The sequence below is a fragment of the Lepidochelys kempii genome, chromosome 12 (genome assembly GCF_965140285.1).
Source record: "Lepidochelys kempii isolate rLepKem1 chromosome 12, rLepKem1.hap1, whole genome shotgun sequence".
Taxonomy (NCBI): domain Eukaryota; kingdom Metazoa; phylum Chordata; order Testudines; family Cheloniidae; genus Lepidochelys; species Lepidochelys kempii.
Window position 1 is genome coordinate 40761710 of NC_136391.1, and position 18658 is coordinate 40780367.

The following is an 18658-nucleotide window of genomic DNA, read 5'->3' on the forward strand; positions in this document are numbered from 1 at the left end:
GGGGGAGCAACCACATTTATTACGCTACAATCCCTCCACCGCAGGAAGATGCTACAGTAAAACAAAGCAGCCTTGAAAGAGAGAGAGAGTGGAGCAGTGAATGGCAGGGACAGAAAACACCCTGCTGCACACACAGCCTAGCCCCCAACCAGCCACCTGCTCAGCCTTCAATGGCTAGAGCAGGTGGCTTCGAAACAGAAGAAATCTCTTGCGGCAGCCCAAACACCATGCTGGGTGGAGGTTCCCCCTGCATGCAAGAGGGCGTCAGGCAGCTCCCATTGTTTCCTGCCTTCCCACATAGGGAAGCTGCCAGAGGAGCACAGGTCAGCCATTGCTCCAGCTGAGCATGGTGCAAAGGCCCCAGCTGACTGAGCGTGGCCCCAGCTCTCCCCCCGCCCAAGAAGCCCAGGGCTCTATGAAGGGAAACAGCTGCGCCAGTCCTACCAGCCAGCCCAGTGATTGGAACAAGATGGCTCCCAAGACACACTTGGGGGCGGGGGGGGGGGGTGATCATGGCTCAGACGCTCTCATGTGAGCACCTGGGAGTCCAGGCCCCAGGAGCTGCGGAGCGGATTCCTGGAGTGAAGCAGATCGGCCCCCGCTGGGGTAACTGGACCCACACGGTGAGCTCAGCTGTGACAAGTGCACGAGTTCTAAGCTCTCACAATCACCTAGAACAGGTGGTGGTGGGAAAAGGCGCAATGGGAGACAGAAGGGCCGAGTCAGTCTAACCAAGAGGCCTATTGCTGTAACTCAAGGATCATGTTAAGATCATGCCTGGTGAACGAGACACGTGGAACCAGAAATCAGGGAACCAAAATTGGTGTGTAGGAAACTCGGCCCAACTGGCAGACAGAATAATGAGGGGATGGGCTATGCTGTCCACCACCTCCTGGGGCTCCTTAAAGACACATTGGGGAGAAAAATTAGCAACCTAAACGAGCTTCACCATCACGGCTGCCACCCCGTCTCCTGGGATCCCGGGCATTTGTCAAACTAATCCAGAGAGACACCCTGACCAGGCCAGGCCAGAGACAGGGACCCAGATAACGTCAAAGCCTGGGCCAGGTCAACCCCCACCTGGGACGTGAGCATTCATCTCCTGCCCACCCCCGCCCACTGGGGTCCTTTTGCTTCCCCACCTTATTTCTTCTCTTTCCTCTCTCTCCTTTCCCCTCAGCCTGGCTTAGCTGACCCAGACTGTATATTCTGCCACACCACTGGGAGCCCAGAGGCAGCTACAAGCAGTGCCCCGCCCAGCCTGATGCTGGAACGAGTTTGCCGGAGCTGTGCAGCCTGTATGCCATACCAATGTGTTCCCACCAGCGAGGTTATCAGAAGTCAGCATGGGAGACAGAAGTTGCATTGTCTCTTTGCTGTTCCTTCCCCTCCCCTTGTGCATGCTCGTCTGGTCTTGTCTCCTTAAGAAACAGAACAGGAACAGCAGCAAGGAGGGCTGCACCCAGCTCAGCTCACTCCTTTCCCCAGCTCTGGCAGCTAAAAGCTCTCCAGGGACAGCAAACAGGGGATGTTGTTAACACTTTCCAGGGCAAGGCTTTATCTGCTTTTCCTTGTCTTGTCTCTGTAACACAAGGTCAGAAGGATTTTCAGTGGTGTTTGCCATGGTGTGAAGCAGGCCAAGGTCTCCATATACCAGGGGTGGACAAACTTTTTGGCCCAAGGGCCACATCTGGGTATGGAAATTGTATGGCGGGCCATGAATGCTCACAAAATTGGGGGTTGGGTGCAGGATCCAGCTGGGGGTGTGGGTGCTGGGGTAGGGCCAGAAATGAGTTTGGGGTGCAGGAGGGGGCTCCAGGCTGGGACAGGGGGTTGGGTCACGGAAGGGGGTCAAGGGTGCAGGCTGTGGGTGGCGCTTACCTCAAGCAGCTCCCAGAAGCAGTGTCATGTCCCCCCTCCGGCTCCTATGTAGAGGCGCAGCCAGGCGGTGCCACCACCCTGCCTCCAATCTCCCTGAAGGGGAGCCAGAAGGGAGCTGGCATGGCACGGACCGTCCGACACTGCTCCTGGGTGACACACCAGGTTCTCCACTCACCTCCCCATTCACAGGCACCATGGCCAGCTCAGCCGCCCGCCTCAGGGAGGATCTCAAGTAACTCCAGAAAATCCAGTAGTTTTTCATCAGCAGGGATTTTGCCCTGTGATCAGTAGCATTTAAAGCTCCAGCCAAAACGAGCCCAGCATCTGAGGCAGGGGAAATCGCTGCCCTGCAGCCCTAGCTCTCCATGGACACAGCACTCCCCAGCCTGGGGGGTAGCGGTGCCATATCCTTGCCCCTCAAGCCGCTGACTGGTCAGAACTGAGCAGCCGTGCACGGAGAACACACACAGGGGTTCTGCCCAACTCTCCTCTAGGGGCTGGAACATGCTGCCCCCCACCCCCGACACACACTAGCCTCAGGCTCCACGGCCGATCGGTGTGCACAGACGCTAGCTCTGCCTCGGCTGGCGCGTCCAGGAGGAATCGGACTCCAGTACGGGCCCCAGAGGGCTCCTCGGGCAGCAGCTGAGCTGTGGGGTGTCACAACCGCTCGCTCGCTCTCTCTCTCACACACATTAAATACACAGTTCAAACGCGGGTGCAGCCCAGGGGGCGGGTGAGCAGACCCTACCGCTGCAGCCGCGAGGAGCTTGGTGCCGGCACCACGGTGGCAATGTCCCTTAGACTGAGGACGAAACCGCCCAGGCTGGACGCTGCAGCACCCAGGAAGTAGCTGGCTCCAGGCAGCACCCAGGGACCCTGCAGTGGCCGCACAGGGCACGAACAGGCAGAAGAGCAAATTTCGAGCCGAGGGGGTCACAGAGCTGGGACCTGTCCCAGGCCTTCCCTCACCAACAGCCAACACTCACTCTGGCCAGGCAGCTGCTGGAGGCTACAAAACGGGCCAGGTCTGGTGGCCCCCAAGGAGACCCTGTGCTCAGCTCAAAGCCCTCCCTAGATTCAGCAAGGGCAGCTGTCCGGGCCGAGAGCTCCCCACTTGGGGGATGGGACCCTGGGACAGTAACTGCCCCCTGCAGGCCCCCTCCCCGCCCCTGTACTCTGTGCTCCAGGGGGAGGCTGGAGGAAGCCCTGCACAAAAGCAGCAAAGAGGCTCCTAAAAAGCATCAATACAGGCCCGAGCAGCAGCAGTTACCGGTCGAATCCCGTCAGCAGCCCGTGGGCCGTTCTCCTCTCGCTCTGTAGTGGTTACAGTTAGCATGACGGGTGCAGAGCAACCCAAGCAGCAACCCCGGGTCCACTGCCACCCCAAAACATTGCACAGAACATGCCCTGCCCTTCACAGCAGGCAGGACAAGGGGGGTAGGGAAGGGGGGAATGTCTGGTCCTTCCTCTTCAAGTCGGGCCCCTTGGCCCCATGTCGCGTCTCTGGAAGACATGTGTCCATTGCATCTCCCAGCCGAGGAGGGGTTTGAGTGATCAGGGCAGGGCCCATCTGCTCAGCAGGCAGATGCAAAGCCTCATTACTTCACCAGGACTCCCCCGTGCAAGGACTCCACATAGGACAGAGCACTCTGCAGGGACGTCAGGCAGTAACCCTCCTCGCCGATGAGGTACCTGGCATGGAAACAAGAGAGATCAGGGCACCCCGAAAGCCGCAGGAAGGGATTTCAATCAGTAGCATGACCCACCTTGGAGAGAGCCCCACCCCATCTCCTAGTGGGGCACGCACCACCCACCTGGTCCTGCAGGCACAGCTCTGACCCCTTTCCACTGCGAGCACTAAGCCTCCACGGCATGCACTCGCCATGCCCCAGAGCGATCACCCCGTCCCACCCATGGGCACAGAGGCAGCAACTTGTCCAAGGCCACCGCAGAGGGTAAGCTTAGCCCTCCCCTCTCTTTCCCAGACCGCTGGCCTCCACACTATCCCGGTGGCGAGTGCTCTGGGTTAACAGCCAAGCAGGGGATACAGCAAATACAGGGTTCTGTTTGAAAAATAAACCCATTTAAAATTAAATCTGAAATCGACAACCTATGTTAAGGCCTCCAGTTATTATCATCTGTTACAATCATTTACATTAAATGGAATATGAAGCAATACGTGTCTGCTGCCCAGTTTTAAAGAAAGTCAAAGCCCTGAACTGGAGGAAGTCCCTGGCTAAGCTCCTGGAGCCTGACTTTGTGGAAGGGCTAAACCAGGTTTTGACAGCAGCAGCTTCTTCTGCAGATGCAGAGAGAATATTGTGTTTATGTCAGTTTATTCAACTCGTTCAGTTCAGTGACTAGCTCATTCAAAGTTAAGAAACCAGCCGGGATTGAAAAAGCAGGAAAGCTTGTTTTCCTCTTCCGTTCTCTGAAAAATAGCAGGTGTGAGAGGATGCGATCTACTAGTTCTATCATCCTAGAAGGAAACAATCTCTTCAGTTTACTAGCTGCAGACAATACTTCCTTTGTGTATCAAATCAGTTAGTGTGAAATGCAAAACATGGTTTGATCAACTTTTCAAATAACTTTTCTTATGTCTCCAGAACGGTTATGGAAGTTCTACTAAATTTTAAAAAATTTAAATGCAGGTTTTGTAATTGGATTTTTAATTGAATTTGAATTTCTATCCAAACAGAACTGGACACAAATCACAAGTAAAATATTAATCATCCAGTAAATCAGAAATGTATCACTCACCATTTCCTAACAATGAAAAATCTCAATGAATGCAAGTTAAGCTACATAAGTGCTTAGATAAATGTTTCTACATACAGTGCATTCTCCTGATTAGCAAAAAGCAGTACCAAATTTAGCATAAAGGCTATATTTAATTGCAAATCAGCATGTTTCAATGGTTACCAACCAATGAGAATCAACCTTTCTTTAGGAAAATAACTAAAAGTACAGATACAAATCATGATTAAAATCGATGATTTAAATAAATTCTCCCTGAGAGTAGAGCGCTCCCCACGGAAGGGCCAGGCCTCTTCCCGCCCACAGGGAATCCTGCGAAGTCAGAGGGTTCTGGAAGGATGGGAACCCTGAATCCCAAATGGCTCAGTGGGGGCACATCGCTGGAACACTCCCAAGGAGGCATCTTCAGCCACCTTTGGATGCAGCCCTGCCAGGGGTCAGTGCCCCACATCCTTCCGAGCTGTGTCCTCTGAGCCCACCAATTCCCCCTTCGACTGCCAGGGCCTGCTCTTCCCAACCCCTTCTGCACATGACAAGCCCAACAGCTGCTGCCAAAGGACCGGGGGGACCGGTGAGAGCATCAGAGAGATTAAAGCCCCTCTATTCTGCAGCCCCTTTAATTGCAAGGCCCTGTCCCGAGGAGCCGGTTTGACTGGAGCCAACAGGATCACAAGGATGGCTCAGTAGGAACAGGCAAGAGCTTCTGCCGTGGCGAGGCGGCCTGCCTGGAACCCTGACCGTGCAGAGCCAGAGCCTGCTGGGTTATCGCTCAGTGCCTGGGCAGTGGGACGTGCAAAGGAGTGAGGAGGACACGCTGCATACAGAAATCCCCTGCTCTGCTTTCCTGGGGCCACCAACAGCGTGGTTCCCTCCCTCCCCTGCCATGCTGAGAAAGCACTGTTAACTCCTTGGGGCCTGGGGTCCCCCTGCCACTCCCCACCAAGGACATGGCCCAATTGGGGCCCTCCGGGATCTCAGCATGCAGGGAACAGAGCTGCAGGGGAGGGATTGAAAATCTGATCTGCAGGTAGAAGGGGGAGGGGGATTCGCAGGGGTGGCACAGACGTCAGGTCTCAGCCCTGTGAAAGCAGCAGTGCAGAAGGACTCTTCCAGCAGCAGCTCTAGGGCGGGGACCAGCCACCTCCTCTGCTGAGTTCCCTCTCAAATACATCCCAGGCTGCCCCATGCTTGTCTCAGCTGCCTGGCCTGTACCATCAGGGCTCAGCTGGGCCCTGCCAGCTGCAGTCGGGCTGCCCACCTTGCCCAGACACTCATGCCTTGCTCAGACATGTTACACATCAGGGCGCGGCAGCAGACTGCTGGCTCAGCTCAGCCGTGGAAAGCAGGCGTGAACGGGGAGTAGGGGGTGGTTTGCACAGAGTTTGCCATATTTCTACAGGGGTCTCTAAAGCCTCTGGAGTGCGCTTCCTTTGCGACTGGCACGGGCAGGGTCACTGCTCCTCTCTCCTCGCCATGGGGATTCCTGAGGGGATGCGCAGTCGGAGGGAGCCTCACCCACACAAGCAGCTCCCCAAACCACTCAGCGCAGCTGCAAGGTGGCAGGGCAGGTCCAGCCTCCCAGACTTCGGAGACTCCCCTCTTCAGTGGTGCCAGCAGGGGCGGCTCCCAAACTGGAGCAGCGCTGAAGCCTACGTAGGAGGCAGGTCACCACTCTTCTAGGAGGAAGGGGGACCGATGGGCTTAGGGTGTACTTTCTCCAGTACTTACAGGGCTCCCTGCACTACAGGTGGGGAATGGAGGCCCTGAGGGTTATGGCACTCACCCGTGGTCACCTAAGAGTCTGTGGCAGGGGTCAGAACTGCACCCACATCTGCTGAGTCCCAGCCCAGTGCCTTACCCACAAGGGCACCGTAGCTGTGCCCTGGGGCAGGCTCGGCCTAGGGAGCCCGGGCAGCAGAGACGCAGTCTAAGCAATTTGAGGTTCTAGGCACTCAAATCTCAGGCTAAGAAGGAAGCGCAGGGCACTGCAAGGTGAAGGAACACCTGGGTGTTGCAGGACGAGATGCTGTCGAGTACCCAGCACCAGCGGATGCTGTGGGAAAGGAACCAGAGCCTGGACGGAGCACAAAGCCTGTGCTGGGAGCTGCCACTAAAGAGCCCCTGGCTAGAGCTGGTGCAAAGTTACCCACTGGAAAGTGCCAATTTCATGGAACCAAAACATTCTGCAGGAAATTCCATTCCAACAGCCAGCTTTCTGCGGACGCCATGAAGGCAGCCCACCTGCCCAGGCTCCCTTCCTCCCCATGCTCCTGGCTCTGCGGCAGCTCCCGAGGGAGCACAGCATACGGGCCACGGAGCCAGGGACAGAAATCTCTGAAAAGCTCCATTTTGGTGCTTCCAAACCAGACTCTATTTGGATGGGTCTGTCCCGCAGAGAATCTCACACCCAGCACCTCGCTCCAATCTGGAACCAGCACTTTCTCCGAAAGGTGAAATATTCACAGGATGGAAGCTGCGGTTCCAGGACAGCTCTTCCCACAGCAACGTGGCCCCAGCACCCAGCCCAGTCCCTATGTCTCAGTTCTCCCTGCAGCTTCACATTGAAGGGCAGGCGAGAGCTAGATCTGGTCCTGTGTTGTGATGGGTTCTGCCCCCCTGCCGGAGGGAAGCGATTGCGACATAGCTGAACGGCCGGGTCCCTTAGAGCGTAGCTGGAAGGGTGCTCGAGAGGGGTGATAGGCTGTCATCACTGCCCAGGGAGAAGAGGCCACTGGCCCCAAACACACAATATGGCTCTGCTCCCCAGTTCTTAGCACCAGGCAGTGGCTGCTGCTGGGAACGGGACACTGGGGGATCCAACGGGTGGTGAAGCCTACAGCAAATCTCCAGGGGCCTTGCTGGGAATAAGCACCAAGGGAAAGGCAAAGCAGCGCAGGAGAGGGGAATTGTGGGTGGTGCCCTGCTCTGGTTAGCGTCCCGGCTGAAGGAGTGGAGTTGGGGAAGGGCAGGAAGTATCTGCTGCAAGGTTCCCAAAGACCATAACCTTCCCATATCAGCACTCTCCACCCACCCCCGCTCCGGTGCCAGCCCTTTCCCAGCTGCCACAGGAAGAGGGCCAGCTCACCCACTCACTGGCCTATCACCTACTGGGATGGGGCACAGAGCAGCCAGGGCTTTAACTCCCCGGAAACGCAGAGTCGGCTTTATTTAGTCCGGAATGGGTGGCGCACAGAGCCAGCAGTGCCAAAGGAACCGAGGCAGCAGGAGGAATTCCCACCCCATCCCCCCTTCCCGTCCCTACCCTTCGTGGATAAACTCCTCCAGCGCCGCACACTCTGCGACCAGCTGGGGGAGGTCACTCTTCAGCACCACGTAGGACAGGATGGGCAAGAGGTCGTCGGCACCACTGTAGGGGGCACAGGTCGCAGGTCAGCATCAAGTTAGTCTCCCAAAGGAGCTGACACCCCCCCACCCCGGCAGGTCCTTCTCCGGCTGGCGGAGGGTTTGCCACAGTGCCTTTGCCATCGACTGCAGGCGGATCATCAGCGAACAAGGCATTTCCAGGTGAAGCAGGGGGCCTGCTGGGAGCCTGTGTGCTGCAGTTGGTCACCGTCAGGAGAGGGGAGCCTGGCCAAGGGGCAGCAGGACAGGGAAGGTAACTTACCAACTCTAATGGGTAACAGGATTTTCCCACAGGAGATCCAGACCCAGAGCACTGACTTCAGAAGTGAAGGACGGGAGCAGCGTGGCCCGGCAGAGGCCTGGGTTCTGTGCCGGCCTCTGCCAACAGCCCTCTGTGTGACTGCAGGACGTCACCACCTTCTCCGTGCCTCATTTTCCCTATCTGGGGAGACTATTTACCTTCCTCCCAGAGGTGCTGCGAGAGGCGCTGGGTTGCCAAGTGCTTTGCAATCCCCAGGAGGGAGGGGCCAGAGAAGGACAACACGAGATTCAGCCTCCCCAAGCACCAACACTGCCAGCCCGGCCGGAAACCACACCAGCCGGGTTTTCTGTTCCATGCGGCATCGCCAGCAGAGACTCAGAACGCAGGGGCAGAAAGGAGCCCAGCAGAAACCCGAGCAGGCAGGACAGAGGCGTAGGTGCTGGAACGAGGGGGACGGCTGCACCCCTGGCTTGATGTGGTTTCCATCATATCCAGGGTTTCGTCTGGTTCAATGGCTCTCAGGACCCGCACTGTACACACGGTTCCAGCCCCACTGGACAGAGGGGATGCTTGGAGAGCACAGATCAGCTGGGCCAAAGGGCCCCTTCCCAGTGCAGCCCATGCCTGTCACTTTAAAGCAGCAGTCAGTACCCAGGTTAGCGAGGGCTAAGCAGCAAGACCACAAGGGGCGTCCCTGCAGATACTGGGCAGCTGTAATTACGTTGAACCATCGGTTCCTGTCAGGCCGGACAGTGGCTGATCTGTGGTGAATGCCGCAGGTGCAGCTGGCATGCTCACTAGGTGTGAAGGCCCCGGCTTCGTGAATCACCAGGGCTTGGCTGGCAGCAGTGACACATGCCGTGGGTAACTGCCAGCAGACTCCATTCCCCCCCAGCACTCACCGCTCTGCTGTACGCCACCCCGGGACGGTGAGTCAGTGTGACATGGGAACAGGGAACGCTCCTGCTTTCAAACTGCACTTCAAAAACCCCTCTCCACTGGTGCAAAAACTTCAACTGGAGTTAAGTGGCCAAGGGAAAAGGGATGGCTCTGAACTTCACCCCTTTGTAGAGGGGGAGTGTCTGGGACTGGCCGAAGAGGGGTCACTGCACCTGACTTGGGAGCACAGGTATGGGCAGGGCCTAGGACTAGATGCTGCAGGGCTGGAATGGCACCATGCGGGCGCTCATGGGGCAGCAGGGCAGGACTGAGGGGCGCTGGCCAAGAGGAGAGGGGACCCAGGGCTGGAATGGCACCATGGGGGCACTCACGGGGCAGCAGGGCAGGACTGAGGGGCACTGGCCAAGAGGAGAGGGGACCCAGGGCTGGAATGGCAGGAAGTGCTGCCGGCCGGACAAGGGGCTGGGCAGAGCACACCTAGCAAGCGTATGCTGACACCTGCAGCTCTCCCGTTCAGAGACTCTCCGACAAGCACGGACGCCCGCTCTCAGATGCGGACGCCAGCCCTGGGCAGGGATTTGCTCGGCCCCCCAGGCAGCCTTCACTGCCCCTACCCCAAACACTGAGCTGGAAGGGAGCCGAGCCGGGGCAGGGCAGAGCGAGCCCAGGCCTTACCTGCAGCCCTGGGAGTCTTGCGGAGAGCGGGGGGCGAGTGGGGGGGGTTTGCAAGCCCCACAGTGAGTCTCCCAGCTCCTAGAGGCTACAGTGCAGGGCCCGGGGGGGAGGGGCAGGAGCACCGCCCAATGTACAGTGCTGGGGGTTCAGGGGGGCAGACATCCCCAGCCAACAAGGGATTAATGAACAGCAAAAGCTGATCACCCTGGCTAGGGTCCCTGGGTCCTGCTGGGCACGGGCAGCAATAATCAGGATCGGTCACTGACAAGCCATCCTGGGGAGGAGCCCTGCCAGCTTCCATCAGGGAGCCCAACAGCCAGAGCCAGCAGGAGACACAGAACAGCCTCCAGGGTCAGAGCCAACACCAGCTAGCTGTGAGGACACGGAGGGCCAGAACCAGGCCGTGGGGGAACACGGAGGGCTGGAACCAGGTGTGACTGTAGCAGAGAGGCCTGGGGAGGGTGGGGGGGGGGCGTGAAACCAGAAGAAAGGCACAGGCAGGGAAAACGAACTCCTTGCCCCACAGCACCGGGCCAGCTCAGCGCAGCACGACGATGCACGCAGGCCCCTGAAGGGGCTTCAGGATCATTCGTCTCCTAAGACGACGGACGCAGGAGGATCCCCCAAGAAGCCAGGATGGACAGCAACCACAGGCATAGGGTGGAACACGGGGAATGAGAGGGGCAAGGCAGCTGCCCAGGGCTCCAGCAACCACAGCCCAGCAGGAAGGGTCTCCTGCGGTATCAGCCGCCAGGGTTTTGTACCACGGGAAAGGGGGTGTGGGTGTGAAGGCAGAAGCTGCAACATGAAGCAGGAGGGTGCCACCTACCGGCTGCCCTGGGAAAGGATGCAGCACGGCCATGACGGCTTGGACGAGAAGCTTTGGGCCGGCTGGTAGGGTGACCAGATGAAGAGAAGAAAATATCGGGACACGTGGGGGAAGCAAAACAGAAACAAACACAGCCGGAGTTGACGAAGCCAAAGCCGCAATATCCGACCGTTTTATCGGGACGTCTGGTCACCCTACCAGCTGGGCTCAGGGCGCACACGCCTGGCTGCTTTGCAGAGCTCCCTGCTGCCTCGCCTAGCTGGCCCTGGGCGTTTCCATGTGCAGTCCCCAGCCCAGTGCAGCTGAGAACCAGGCCTGGCCTGTCTCTCACTTCTGCTACTTCCTGAAGAGCTGTGGGGGCAAGCAGGGGAGGCCGCAGGCCCTCAAGTTACAGCAGGTCTCTGCCGTTTGGCCCAGCCTCAGGAGCTCGCGGGGAGGTGTCTGAACATCCGTTCTATTCATCTCTGTGGGATTGAAAACGAAGCCCAGAGCCCACTGCGCATTTTGCTGACTCGAGGAGTTCAGCTTCCAGGTCCCGCAGCCCCACACAGCAAGGGTTACATTCCAGCCGTCCCCAGGGGCAGAGGTTTAAATGCATCCCGGGGTACCCCACAGCAGGAGACTCTCCCCCTCCCAGCAGCAGTGCCAGGACCCTGCTCTGCGGACTCTGCCGAGGGGGACCCTCGCCCCAGAGGGCCCTTGCTCATGTGCAGCACAGGGGGCTGGAAAGCTGGCTTTTCCTCTCCCCACTGAAACTGGAGGGCCAGCTTTTTAAGCACAGGCTGGACAAACACCTGTCTGGGAAGGTTTAGGGACGTGTGGCCCTGCCTCAGCGTGGTAGGCTGGCCTAGATAACCTCTCCAGCTCCCTTCCAGCCCGACGCCTCTCTGCTGGCTGCTCTCACAGCGGGGAGCGGAAAGGGACAGAGCCGTCGCTGGGCAGGGTGGTCTGTGCCACACGCCAGCAGGCTGCCAGCTTTCCGAGGGCAGCACTTCCCGGTGGGCCCACACAACGGTGACAGCCTGGCAAGCGGAGCCGAACAGGAACACGGGCTGGGGATGGCCAGAGGGAGCTGGGGACGGGTGAGGCAGCGCAGAGCAGGACCAGCCGGGCCAAGCCGCAGCAGGGCAGCGGCTGAGAGCGACACTGGCTGGTGCACGTTTTACACGACCAGCGAACTAAGGAGGGAAAACAGCCCAGCAGTAAGTGCAGGGAGTCTCCTCCCCACCTCTGGGTGCTGCAGCGGGTGGGTTCAGCCCCGCACAGCCGGCACCTCAGCCTGGCGTTCCTCGCTCCCCCTCACTTCATGGGGAGAGGTCCCAGTCCAAACTCGGAGCAGAAGCTGCAGCTATTCCTGCCTCCCCCCCTCCCCGCCCCTCTCGAACAAGGCAGCCGAGTCACAGCCTGTCTCCCTCCTTCCGTTTCAATGCCTTTGACAGACCTGGCGCCCTCCTCCTCCCGAGAGCTACAACTGGAGTGAGCCGCTGGTCCCCACGTCCGCGCCTTGCTGGGACTCAGATCCCTGCTCTCACTCCCTGTCTCCCGCTGGCTGGCTAAGTCCAAGTGACAGATTCAAAGCTCGCTAATTGCCAGCCCTGGCCCCAGTGAGTCCCTGCCACAGACCGAGCTCCGAGCTCTGCCTGGGATCAGCAGGAGAAGCCGCGTGGGGCGGGAGGCGCTGCCGGAAACTATCCGTCAAGGCCCAGCCCTGCTAAAGCTGCAGCTAGACCACGGACGCCTGGCTGACAGGCAGGATCTGACTTCACACAGAGCAGTCCCGGTGCAGCCCAGAGACAAGACTGAGCCACAGGGAACCTGCCCTCCAACGGGGCAGTGGGCCACAGAATCAGGTTAGCCCGGCAGCAAGGGAGCAGCAACCCCCAGGCCGGCCCAGAAGAGAGTAACACCCCCAAAGCAGCTCACCAACAGCTATCTCCTGCAGGCAGGGGCCTGGGCTCGTCACTTGTTGGAGGAGTGTCTGGTGTGAACCCACCAGGCTCCTCCAGCCCTGGGGGTGCACAGAGCTCTGGGGCTTGGACTGGGCGTGCTCAAGTGTTGCAGCTGCCCCCCAACTCCTCTCCATTGATGCTAGATTCTACTGCCCTGCCGCCCCCCGCCTTCCCCTCCAGCTGGGCTCAATGCCCTACTACCATGTGTCCATCTCTGGTGTGTCCCCCTGGGAGCCAGGCTGTACTCACATGGCTGCGGACCCGGGCTGGGGCCAGCTTTCCCGGGCAGTGCAGTACTCCTCGGCACACTCGCAGATGACACGAAGGGCTCGTACTGCAAGTTGCAAACCACAGAGCTTTAGTGACAACATGCACGGGGGAAGGGGGCAGGGGGGCTGCCTGCATCCAAAGGCCCCCCAGGCTTGTACTGCAGCAGGAAGTGGGGATGGCAAAGCAGCTTCCTTGGGCCATGCTGGGGCCAAGAGCAGACCCTGGGATCCAGGTATCTACCCGCCCTTTGCATTTGCACCAGGGTTCGATCGATCAGCTGCCCACATCTCTTCCCAACCCTGGCGAAGAGAGGACGGCTACTGTATGGGGTCTCGAGAGCCCAAGTCTTCACACACACTGTCTCACGGTAACTTCCCCTCCTGCTCCCCACCGTGCGGGCTGGCCCGGTCGCCATCACAGCTCGTTCCCGGACTCTCCTAAGTACTTCGATGGCACCAGCATCCGAGCACCTGGCAACCTCAAACGGATTTCCCCTCCCCTCCCTGTGCCATTACCCCCATGGCAGAGATGTGGAGAATCTGTGGCAGAGCAAGGAACTGAACACGGGTCTCCTCTCTACCATCCCTGTGGCAACTCCAGCCATTGCTGCCACAGGGGTCACCACTAGGGAAGGAGTCCACGTCTTTCTTGTTTCTTTGAGGGTCATTTTGCAGACAGAAATGAGGAGCAGCCGATATCGTGTAACCAAACAGCTCTCCGCTCCTCCCAGCGAGCGGCATGAGTCCCACTAGACAGGTGCCCCCGCCTGCACCCCAGAGAAAGAGCGAACCTCACCAATGCACTCCAGCTTCCTCTGCGGGCAGCTCTCCAGAAGGATCAGCCCCAGCTCCTGCACCGCCGTGCTGTAAGGGTAGGAACCTGCGGTGTGGCCCTTGCTGTCCTGGGGGAAGAGGTTAGCGGAGACTCCTATTTCCGAAGGGGGCATGTTCCTGTGGCGCTCCATGCTCCTGGACAGGGCCACCTCCCGGGCCTGGTAGACCCTCCTGCAGGGTGCAGAGCAGAGAGGAGGTGGAGAGCACGGCAGGATGCTCTCTTCCCAGAGTCCTGCTAAATCCCGCCCACGTGCCCTGCTGGGAACTTCCCGGCCATGGGGCTGGGGAGCCTACGTGTTGGGTTCTTCCTGCCCTACACTAGCCTGGTGCCTCCCCACACCAGCCAGGCCCCACAATGGCACTGCCTTCCCTGGGGCCCGCAGCGGAGGCCACACACACGCTGACTGCCCCACTCACACGGGAGCCAGGGATTAACAGGCATGGGCTAGAAAACCAGGCGCATCTGACCTCTGCCCAGCCAAGGGCTGCCCTGGTACCGCTAGGAGCCTGCGGGCTGCTCTGAATTCAGACAGGGAGGGAAGAGACTGCAGCCAACCTGACCCTGGATACAGGCGCAACGCCTGCCAGGAGCACTGGGCCCCGCGCGCCGCGCTCCATGTCGATGCACGGAGACGGGTTCAAACCCCACGGCCGGCCACCTGCTCCCTGCAGCAACGGACGCTGTCCGTGGGAAAGGGATCAGCAGCCCCACCAGAGCCACCACTGGCCTTTCCACGTCTCTGCATGTGGAGCGGCACAAGCCCCGAGTATTCGGTCTGGAGAACTGGACTCTCCCCAGCAGACACCTCGCAGGTGGGTAAAGCCTTGGGCCTTGACTCCCACAATGAGCATCCCTTTCCATGCCCCGCACTCTCTGCCATCCCAGTGCCCCAGGCCGGCAGAGCCCTGGGCAAGGCCGGAGAGCAGGGGAGCTGCGGTACCTGTAGAGGGCTAGCAGGGGGGCCCAGAGAGGCGAGAAGAAGGCTTCCTCAATGCGCGCCAGGCACTGGTCCTTGGAGGAGGCAGTGTTCAGGCCCTCAAAAGCCAGCAGGGCCAGGGAGAGCAGCCTGTCTGGGGAGGAAGTGTTACAGGCAGCATGCTGGGTCAGGATCTCCAAGCACTGCTGGGACCCTGGGAAAGGGAGCTCAGGCCGCAGTACGGGGAAAGAGGCTGGCCATGGACCACCAAGCCATCGCTGTCCTGAAGGCGCTGACAGGGCGAGTGGGGCGGGGCCCCCGGCAATGCACGCTGCGTCTGCATGCGTTCGTCACGGAGAAGCAACACCGTGCCACTTGCCCTGCCCAGGATAGATCCAGGAGCCTGCAACAATCCGACCTGGGAAGGGCAGGGGCAGGGGAGCAGGAAGCAAACGCGTCAGAGCGGACCAAGGAGGCGGTTTTCTGGCTCCCAGTCCTACCAGCATGACAGCAGCGGCTCCCAGGAGCCCACCACCGCAGGTGCCAGAGACGCTAGGAGAGCCCTGTACAACTGCCTCACTCGCTGGGCCTCCTCCACGCCCCATGTGGAGGAGGGCCGGGCAGCCCATGCCACCCTCTGCGGAGCGTCCAAAGGGGACTCTGTCCAGCTGAGAACCAAGGAGGAGCCCCACAGCGGGGGCACAGGCAGGCCACCCTTGGAGCAGATTTCCAACGTCCTCACCCTCCCGACAGGCTCCAGCCCTGAGCATGGAGCAGGGCAGAGCGTTGCATGTTGGGACATAGCACAGGCCGTTAGGTCTATGGGCGATGGGCCTGCACTGACCGCGAGGGTACACTGACCGGGGCCTGCACTTTGGGCTGTCCTCGTGGCTGTGGCATTACTCTCCCTCCCCCAGGACAAAGCCCTGGAACAATCCGCACTCCCCTCCTCGGATACCCAGACCCCTCCCACCACTCCCCACACGCCCCTCACCCACTGAGTTGTGAATGTCCTTCACGATGGCTTTCAGCTGCTCCTGCAGAGAGGCCTTCTTCTCAGCTGGGGCCTGGGGCTCCGCTGGGGGGCCAGTGGGCCAGCTCTCGGGCGCTGCCAGGAACCGTTCCAGGTCCTCAAAGGAGCTCTCTCTGTCGGCCAGGCGGGCAGCCGTCCCTTCCTGCAGGCTGCTCTCTGTTGCCAGGTCCTCGCTCAGGGGCGCCGTGGACAGGCTGTGTTGCAAGTTCACCTTGTTCTCCTGGACGGAGGCCATGCAGTACAGACTCTGGGAGGACCTCAGTTTCCGGCCCCCAGGTGCTGGGGTTAACAGTCCCTCAGCATCCAGCGAGAGGGAGGAGAAGCCCCTGGAAGCGGTGCTCAGGTCAGCGAGGTTCTGGCTCACAATGGGGTAGAGCCTGCTGTAGATCGCATGCTGGAGCTTCGTCAACAGCTGGGGAATGGGGTGCTCGGGGAAGCTGGAAGCAAAGGGCAGATGCTCAAGACAGGGAGGGGAGAGGAGCCAGGCCTTACCTGGGGTGCGCTCGAGGCCGTCCCATGGGGATCTGCTGTCACCTGGGAAGCACCGGGCGGCCAGGACAACGGGAGCTGCTGACCCACGTGGCTGGGAGCACTGCCCCATGCCAGGTTCACCGGGAGCCCACCGCGCCTCCCTCCAGGGGCGGAGTTCTGTGGCCAAGCGCGCTGTACCCCCAGGCAAGCCCCCCCGTCACTGTCTGGGCAGCTGCCCCCTCTGCTGGGGCTGGGAGAGCCAAGGAGCAACTCGGCAGGACACAGCACCCAGCCCAGGCATGTTCTGGGCCAGCCGGCACCCCCCAGCACAGAGCCCCCATCACCCTGGCCGGGAGAGGGCAGGGGGCCCTTCGGCCCACATCAGCTCTCCCCCTAGCCGCTACCTGAGGAGGTGGGAGATGAGGCCGGACACCAGAGAGAGATCTGTCGGGTTCTTCTTCAGCTTGGCTTTCCAGAGCTTTGGCCACTCCTGGGAGGGGGACAGCAGCAGAGAGCAGCTGAGGCTGCGGCTCCCACCGGGGGAGCCCTGGACAAGGCCACCCAAAAGACAACTGACCCCTCCCACCCAGCAAAGCTCCCAGCGCTCCCCACCCCTCTCAGCAAGGCCACGGCCCCCCCAGCACACGGTACCTCCTGGTTCCTGAGCTGGCCCTGGCCAGAAAGGCACTGCTGCCCAGACGCAGTCAAACAGCAGGGAGGGCCTGTGCCCTCTCGACTGCTGGAGCCAAGCCGCAGCGCCACTCCTCTCCTGCTGCCACGGCCACGGAGACCAGAACGCCTGCATCGGGGCTGGGCACTTTCTGTAACCCCCACCACAGCCTGGCCTCGCTGGGGCTAGCTCCCAGCTCCCTGTCCCCTTCCGGCAGCCCCCGGCAGACGGCTTGAGAGCCAGCAGGCAGGCAGGCCGGCCTCCCACACTTCAGGGTCCAGCGGCTCCTGGGACAGCGACCGGCCAGAGCCACTTCCCAGGGCCCTGCCGCACCAGTACTCACATGATCCTGCTCGTACTCCAGGATGGCAGCATAGAGCACCCTCTGCTCCTGCTCCTCGGGGGTGAGGGCGATGTTGCTGGAGAACCTCCTGCCCAAGAGAGACCACATGGCAGGCTGAGAGACCCGCTGCTGCCTTTCCATCTGGAGCCAGGGCTGGGTGCCGCCCAGGTGGGCAGACTGCAGGGTGCCAACTCTAGAAATACCCACAGCAGACACCTCAAGAGCCCAGCCAGCTCCGGCCACGGTGCAGGGACCCATCCAAATTGGAACAGGCGTCTGGAAACAGGGCTGCTCACTCGCGGAGCTGCACCCGAAGGCTGGCCCAAACAGCGCTCTCAGCGAGGAAGGGAAAGGGGCACAGGGAGGTCACAGGTGGCATGTTGCAAGCAGGCCAAAAGTTTGGGAACTGACCTGAACGCCAGCCGGGGCTGAGCACCAGCATACGCTGCCAGGCCAGAGGTATGTTAGCGGCATGGTCGCCTACCTTTGAGCTGGGAGGGGGACAGGCACAAGTGGGGGGGGTGTGCGGGCACACGCAAGAGCATCTCTGACTCTACGTCAGCTCTGCTCGCTCTACGGCACAGGAGTAGCTGGCACTAGCTGGGAACCCAAACGAGACAGGGCTGGAGACCTCGACTAGAGCGCTGGGAAGGACTCAGAAGGCAGCCCTGCAGACTCTCACCCCTCTCCCAGAGCCCTGCTCCCATTGGAGGGAGCTACGAGATGGGCGAGCACGTGGGGTAATGACATGCAAACGAGCATACCCATAATCCCTCTCTCCAGCACTGCCACAAACAAGTAGCCTTTCCTCCCCGAGTCCCTGGGGCTGGCTGAGGGGAGCCAGAGGGGGGGAGTTCTCCCCAGCAGGGGGGTCATTTAACCAACAGAAGCTTTGCTGTTTCCGTTCCTCACCCACCACAGCTGGGTCTCCCGCCCCGGGAAAGGCCCCTGGACAAGGGGCCCTTCCCCAAACCCCGGCCTTGCTCACCTGTTGGCAGCTTCCTGCAGCCGCAGCCTGCGCTCCTCCATCTTCCTCTGAAGCTGGGGCACGGCCGAGTCAAGGCTCCACAGTTGTGTCTCCACCCACCCGCTGCCACGCACAGGGGCAGGGCTAGTCCCGAACCTACCGGCCAGGCGCAGCTTGGCACAGCCAGCTTCAGAGGCACACGCCTCTGGCTGGGGGCTCAACAGAGCGCGTGAGCAGAGGCCATCAAAGCAAACGTCACCCCGCAGTCAGCGCCTGGCAGAACCCGGAGCCCCTTGAGGCAGGGCCAGGGGCCCACCGACACCATAGTGCAGCCCTGCATGGAGAGCGGGGAGGCATGGCTGCTTCTCCGTGACCGGGCTGAGAGGGGGCCCCGGGGGAATCCAGCAGCCCTGGCTGGGACACACTGCAGACACCCCTCCTGCTTAACAGCTCGATCCGCCGTTCGCAGAGTCAATCCAATCTCACTATGGCATTAGTGCTGCTGGGTTTACCTCTAAGAGGCGCCATCTCCCAG

The 18658-nt window shown here is 60.4% G+C and overlaps 1 protein-coding gene across 8 annotated transcripts in view; it reads right to left on the reverse strand.

Moving 5' to 3' along the window:
• VPS9D1 (VPS9 domain containing 1) overlaps window positions 1-18658 on the reverse strand; it is a 25969-nt gene continuing 7311 nt past the window's right edge. For 3 of the 8 annotated variants that reach the window (XM_073308278.2, XM_073308272.2, XM_073308273.2), the window contains 9 exons: window positions 18145-18197; window positions 17157-17349; window positions 16548-16633; window positions 15634-16109; window positions 14664-14793; window positions 13685-13893; window positions 12869-12953; window positions 7904-8008; window positions 1-3576 (listed from right to left, as the gene is read on the reverse strand). In XM_073308278.2, the coding sequence (XP_073164379.1) occupies window positions 3483-3576; window positions 7904-8008; window positions 12869-12953; window positions 13685-13893; window positions 14664-14793; window positions 15634-16109; window positions 16548-16633; window positions 17157-17349; window positions 18145-18197 (1431 nt within the window). In that variant the 3' untranslated portion in view covers window positions 1-3482. The other 5 variants (XM_073308274.2, XM_073308276.2, XM_073308275.2 and 2 more) reach the window with 4 other exon arrangements.